Raw genomic sequence first — 7015 nt, 5'->3', positions numbered from 1 at the left:
ATGAATCACTTGTGTCCCAGTGTCAAGAAGGTAAACCAAGGAGTCAGGAGTCTCATGTTGGATTCCTGCTTGACAAATCCTTTTCCTCTGACTTACTTTTTTGCACAAGCTATTTATATTTTAAGATGTTTTATAGATTCCCACCCTCCTCTCTCCCTTCCCTCTGCATTAGGCCCTTTGCATTACTCTGGGGTTTAAACTTCCTACTCAAGCTCTTAACATATAAACTTTTTTTGTCCTGCTATGAAGCTAGGGGTTGGCGAACTGCTGCCTGGAGGCCAAATCCAGCCCACAGTTGTTTTTGTATGACCTGAGAGTTAAGAATTGTGTTTACTTTTTTTTTTTTTTTTTGCTGAGGAAGACTCTCCCCTGACCTAACATCTGTCACCAACTGCATGTTTCAGTTGGAGCCCTATAAAGATTAGCTGGAGACATTTAAGACCTGAAATGAGACTTTAGACCAACGAAGCTTTGTTTTGAATTGAACAAACCCTTCTTGGTTACTCACTGAGCTCGGCACTGCTTAGGATAGGCCTCCGGTGGATGTGAAAGAGAAAAGACCACATCTATCCTGTAGGAGATTTTTATCTAAATTGCGGGGGGAACGGGAAACAGACGTGAGCTGTGCTCTTACTTGTCCATGATATTTCTCTTCTCTCTCAGGATGGATGATTCAGAGTCAGCAATTCACATAAAAAGTATTGCACATGGAAAGTATTACTGTTATTCTGTGGGGAAATAAGTTTCTAAGTGCAGCAATCTTAAATTAATAACTTTCTCTGTGGAAACTCTCTTGACAACATCTTGAGATGAAGCCAGAGTGCAATTTTTATGGCCTTGGATTATCTTCTCTGTCTGCTTGGCTTGCAGCAGCCATGGATCCATGAGTCAGAAATTCAGAGTTTTCCCCTTCCCTGTACAATTTGCTTGCCAACTGGAGACCTTATACAGCGGTGACTCAATTTCTCAATTCCCCAATTTACCCATCCATTGAATCAACATAAATTATCTCAATTTACTTATTAAAGGCTTTGGGGAACTCAGAGAAAGAGAAGACCAAGTCTTTTCTGTTAACACAAAACATTTTGGTTCAAGATATCAGAAAAGGAAGAGGAAAGAGAGATTGGAAGCTGGAGATCACCTTTTTTTGTTTCGAGAGCAAATATTCCTGTGAGAAAGCCCTGTGTTTATATTATGATAAATATTTATGTCACATGCAGGGGATGTACAGCTATTGAGGGAGAAAGTAATTTAGGAAAGAAGTAAATGGGAAGAGTAGCAACTTCTTTTCCACAAAAGCCGCCGTGCTGCAGACACGCATAAAGATGGCAGCTGTTGCGCCTATAGCCATATGCGGAAGCACAGAAATCTTTTTTATTCCTTCTTACGTGTAAGTTTAGAAATTCTGGGCAAAGAAGTCTGGCTTTCTGCTTTCCATTGATGAGATCTAAAAAATTTTCAAATTAGACTTTTTTCCCCTTATGTAAGACCATAAGGTAGGACATTATGTTTGGAATGATTCACTGTACCTTATTACATTTAAAGGTTGTTTTTCTGGATTAAAAACGACTGAGGGACACAGTAAGGAACCTACCACTTTGAGACTCCCATATTAGCATGTTGCTGGGTTTGTTCACTCTCCCAGAGGGTAAATATGTGAAGCTAGCGCTTGGAAATAGGGACAGACATGTAGGAGTTTGGATACTGGTCGAGAACTCAAAGTGAGGAAGATGAATACCTAGAATTTTCGTTGATTACAGTTGGCTCCTATATATAGAAACCTCAGGGTAGGTTCAAAGCACAGCTATGCTTTAAAATATGTAGTGAACTAAACTTGAAAATTAGAAGCTAAAACAATAATCATATTAATGCCAACCCTAGCCTACCAGCTTGGAAAGGCAATCAAGAAGAAATGGGAATTGCAACAAGCTTCCAAGATTAAGTTTTTTCCTATGTTGGACATGTGGGTAGAAACAAGTCCAGATGGCTGGGTGTGATAGAAGGAAACAGCAGATCTCAAATGCCTGCTCGATAGCTATGCTGTGCTGGATGCTATGGGAGATATCAAAATATTTAAAAGACAAATACTCTCATCTCCACAAAGTTTATAATTTAGTTGCATGATAATGGTTAAGAAAGCTGGCCTAATGGGCTTACGTGCATGCATATTATTTGATTTCTAGTCTTCTGTGTTTAGAGCTGTAATATTTTAATGATTTTGCTTCATAGTTAACGGAACATGAACACATCTTTGGTAGTTTGTGTGTGAGAGATGCTAGTTAAAGTGGCAGTTTTCTTTTGTTTAAAGATATTTTCTGAATGTAGTTAATTTAGAGCATCTGTTGAATAAAACTTCTAAAATGATCGTTCTTTTAAAAATGTTCTCTTGTACCCCCTTTCTAGGTGAATCAATAGACATTCCTGACTGAATAAGTAGGGTAAACTAAATAACATACTATCCTAGGAAAACTGGACAGTTTAACCAACTTTATTTTAGAAATGAGACCTTTAAAAAAACAGCAGTGCTTAAAAGAAAATACAATTTTAAATATTTTCTTGAGCCCATAGAATGAATTTTCTAAAAAATAAGGTCATAGCAGTCTAATTAACTTGAAAATTCATATGCATCAGAAAATTTATAAAAATTTAAATGAAAAAATTTCATCTATATTTTTCCAGTTTTAGTGGGAAATTTACACTATTGTGGTTGATGCTTATGTGAATTTGAACTCTTGTTGACTGATTCTTTTTCCCTTGATCCTGACTTTAAGGGGAATGGATGAAGTTATCAAGCTAAGTGAAGTTGTATATTATGAAGTCACATGGCTTCTGGACAGTATTATATTTCGGTTGCATTGCTTCATTCCATTCCATTTCATAAAATGTCTAGGGAAATGTGTTTGATAAAATTTTCGAACAAATGTTGGAAATTACTGATGGAGTGCCTGAGAATTTAAGCCACACATAAAGTATGCAAGTAAAGATTAAGTCCTTACTGTCACCTATATAAAGGTGCAAGGGTCCTACCAAATGTCTTAGAATTTTGGGTTAATTCTACAAAGAAGACTTTACCTATCTTGAGATTTTCATGTTTATTACTCTTATAATCAAAATTCCAACATTAAAAAAAAAAAGAAAGCTGGCCTAATGGGCCTACATACCAGCATTAACCCTTGCCAGCTCTATCTTCTTGGGTAAAATATTTAACATCTTGAGGCATTGTGAAACATTGATAATTATCTCCTATTTGGCAGTTAAGCCTGCCTGCTTTCAATTCTTCCAGACGCAAGCTCTTCCCTCAGCGCCTTTGCACAGGTTCCTGCTACCTGGAAAGCTCTTAGCAATGGCTAAATCTTTGAAGTTTGGCCTTTCATGTCACCTTCTCAGGGAGCTTTGGTTCAGGAACTATCGTGTCTGTACCCACAGATGAGGCTGTTAAAATAGTCAAGGACTGCATAAAACTGAGGCTGCTATTATTAACCACCTTACATAGGCTTTGAGATGTAAGGAGTTCTCGAGGATTTAGGGTCAGCAAATTTTTTTCTGTAAAGGGCTAAGACAGCCAGTGATTTAGAGTTTGCGGGCCATACTAAAGAAACGGGAGCAGCTGTGTTCCAATAAAGCAATTTATGAACCCTGAAATGTGAATTTCATATACTGTGCACGGTCACTGGACCGCATTTGGCCTCTGCCCTGTCGTTGACTGACCCCTGATCTCTCAGGAAGATGAGAAAGGAGTGGATGAGAACCGAGACCGCAGCCAGGCACCAGGGATGAGACCTCTGCTGTCAGGACCGGCAGTCTCCTTCTCAACGACCTCGCCAGTGGGGCCGGGGCCGCAGTGTCAGAGTGTGTGACGAGGTTTAGATGAGAACACGGAGGGCAAGCTCAGGGCTTGGGACCAGAAGCGCGTGGCCAGCGTCGCCCTCTGTGCGGTGGCCTGTGGGGAGCTCGTCACTCGCGGAACGGAGTCCGGCGCCCCGGCCTTGGGGGCGCGGGAGGAGGGGCGGCGCGGGTCCCACCCCGGCGGCGGCGGCGCGGGGCGAGGGCGGCGGCCGGGCGGGCGGTGCGAGTCGGGGGCGGGGCGGCGGCGCAGCGGCGTCGTCGGCGTGCCCGCCTCCTCCCCAGGGGCCGTGTAGGAGCCTCCGCGGCGGCGGCGCTCACAGCCCGAGGAGAGCGGCTCGCCTGGCAGCGGCGGCGGCCAACGAGACCCACCGAGGCGCGTCCCCTGCGGCTCCCAGCGCTCTCAGGCCGCGGCGCCGCGTCCCTCGCGCTCGCTCGCCCGCCCTCCTTCCCTGCGGCCGGCTGCGCCATGGCGTTGGCGTTGGCGGCGCTGGCGGCGGTGGAGCCGGCCTGCGGCAGCCGGTACCAGCAGGTGAGCCGCGCCGAGTCCTGCCCCGGCTCCCGGCCCTCCCCGCCGGCCGCCTCAGGCCTTTCCGGCCCAGCCTGCGGCCCACTCGACGCCGCGGCTCGGCAGGCCGCGCTGGGCCTGGGCGGGCCGGGCGGGCCCCGGGCTGCGACTCGAGGCCGCCGCGGGCCGGGCCCAGCCCTCCGCGACCCGGGGCGGGACCGGGCGGCCGCGAAGCCTCCCCCGACCGCGTTCCTGCGTTTCCCGCGGCGGGCGGGTCCCCGAGTCAGAACCGCGACCCTCAGTCGGCGTCGACCTGGGGGCATTCGTTTATCCTTTTTCCGTCTTTGGTTTGATGTTACTGGAAAGGAAAAAAAAAAAAAAAAAAAAAAAAAAAAGGCAAGCATGAAATGGAAAAGGAAACTGGGCGGAGAGAAAAGATTACAATCGCTGCTGCTGCCGCCGACAGCTCCCCGCAGCGAGATGCAATTACTCAGGGTTTCAGAGCCTGGTCTGTTTGTCGGAACCCATCCGCCCCGCCTCCCATTTCAGACAAAAGTCACAAATGAGGCGAGAGACTGGAGACCGCGGTTTGCAGTAAATTCGGAAAAGGCGATCTTTAACAGTGGTGCTGCCCCAAAATGTCGAGTTCCGTTGAAGGCTGCAGGGCGTGTGCCTGGGTGTGTTTTAAAGCTTGAGAATGACGTTTAAAGGGATTTAATAACATGGCTGGGCAGGAAATGTATAGGGAACGGTGGGGTCATTATCTCGGCTATGATTTATAAATTGAGGCCCTAGGGAAAAGAGCTGCTTGTTTCGCTCGCCACTGTCTGTAGCCGGTTTCCCTCGGAAATTCGGAGGGACATTGTGCAAGATTGTTACGGGTATTTAATGTCCCACATCGTAATTGTGGGAATTGAGCTGGGTAGTTAGTGATCAACATTGGAATCAGTCAACGTTGGAACCGCAAGTAACTGCTTAGGTTTTGCCGTGTTTCAAAATGCTTTCAGTATAATTTGCGTGCAAATGTCAATCGTCCTTATACGAAATTAAATGTCGTATCATACGTGATCTACAGTTTTATATTTTAGAAGTAAGGAAAGCCAATACGATTAAAACATCTAGATTAACCCTGGTGCGCCCAGGTACTGGTTTGTTTTCCTGTCATCAGCTGTGTGTTGTAATTTCCTCCCTCCTCCGGCCGGACTCCTGAAATGACTCTGTTAAGAATTTAGCTTTTGGGTTTCATAAACACGCCCAAATTGTCGCTATGCAGTCTAGTCGTTAGATCTCTCACAGCCTGGGGTCTGGCACATGCTTTTTTGTATGACCTTGGGCAAGGCTCTGGGTTCCTCCCTGCTTTAATGAAATACGAATGACAGGTGCCAGTGAACTGTCACCAAGGTGTTTGCAAATCACAGGTACCCCGTAGTGTGATCTAATTCATTCTTTTCATCCTGCCTTGGATAAGGCAAACAAGCAAAAAGCTGTGGCTTTTCTTTGTACTGCCATCTTCTTGAGCTATTAGGTAATGCTGACATACTGCTAGAATACAAAAAATTTGGTCGAGTATCAAAATTATGTATTCCTTGGTGTAGTATTTAACAGCTTTAAATATTCAGAATGGAGATGTATGAGGGACAGGCCATCTTTTTTTTTTTAAATCATTATTTTGAAGAAATAATCTTCCCAGGAAAATTGCAAAATATGAAAGCTAAAAAAACCCCTAAAAAGCACTACAACACCTATCACCCATAGATAACCAGAGTTAATATTTTAATGTATATCCTTGTAGACTTATAGCTATGTAAATATACACAAGTATAGATCAGTATAATGTGTACAGATAAGGAAACCTAATATTATTGAGCATTTACTATGCACCGATCGGGATACTAAGTGCTTTACATCCATTATTTTGCTTAATCCTCGCAGAACCCCTATGAGGCAGGGTTTGGTATTACTGTATAGATGACAAAATCAACTCTCCAAGAGGCTCAGTAACTTGCTCAAGGTCATAGCTTCTAAGTAGTGATTACAAGGATAAATACACACTCACCTGCTTAAAACGCAGGCTCATGGTCCAAATATAGGCATATGCATTGGCAGATGTATACACGTGCATATGTATTTGTTTATGCACCCATACATACATGTATAGGCACATCTTTGTACACATGTACAATTCTATGGGCGCTTGATTGTACTTGCACGCACTTTGTGCATATGAGCACATGTGTGTGTTTACAGACCCACATGTGCCCGTGTATGTCGCGTTCTCAGACACATGTTCATTCACGGATTTGCATAAGGTATATTCATGCACTGTATGTACAAAGGTACACAATACAGCTATAAAATAAGATGGTTTCATATTTTAATGTCTGCATAGCATGTAATTGTATGACTGAACCATAATTTAATCAGTTGCCCATTGTTGGTCACTAAGGATATTTATAATTTTTTTAATTCACTGAAGTTTCTTTTACATACATCATCAGTTATTTCCTCAGTAAAAATTTCTAGATATGGAAATGCTTGGTCAGAGAATATACATATTTAAAAGGCTTTTGAAATATAGGATGTTGGTGAATTGTCCAGGCAACTTCATAGGAGCATGATACTCCTTGGTTGTCACCAAAGGCGATTCTGACTTCTGTTTGATCT

General features: G+C 43.9%; 1 protein-coding gene across 1 annotated transcript in view; it reads left to right on the top strand.

Moving 5' to 3' along the window:
• Positions 1 to 4077: 4077 nt before the first annotated feature.
• The window catches only part of NDFIP1 (Nedd4 family interacting protein 1), a 46494-nt gene continuing 43556 nt past the window's right edge, over positions 4078 to 7015 (top strand). Inside the window, exon 1 of the mRNA XM_046666889.1 lies at positions 4078 to 4375. Within this exon, the coding sequence (XP_046522845.1) occupies positions 4313 to 4375 (63 nt within the window). The 5' untranslated portion in view covers positions 4078 to 4312. The remainder of the gene's footprint in view (positions 4376 to 7015) is intronic.

This window comes from Equus quagga, chromosome 7 (genome assembly GCF_021613505.1).
Source record: "Equus quagga isolate Etosha38 chromosome 7, UCLA_HA_Equagga_1.0, whole genome shotgun sequence".
NCBI classification, from domain to species: Eukaryota; Metazoa; Chordata; class Mammalia; order Perissodactyla; family Equidae; genus Equus; species Equus quagga.
Note: the sequence above shows the minus strand (reverse complement) of the source record. Positions and strands in the feature narration are given on the sequence as shown.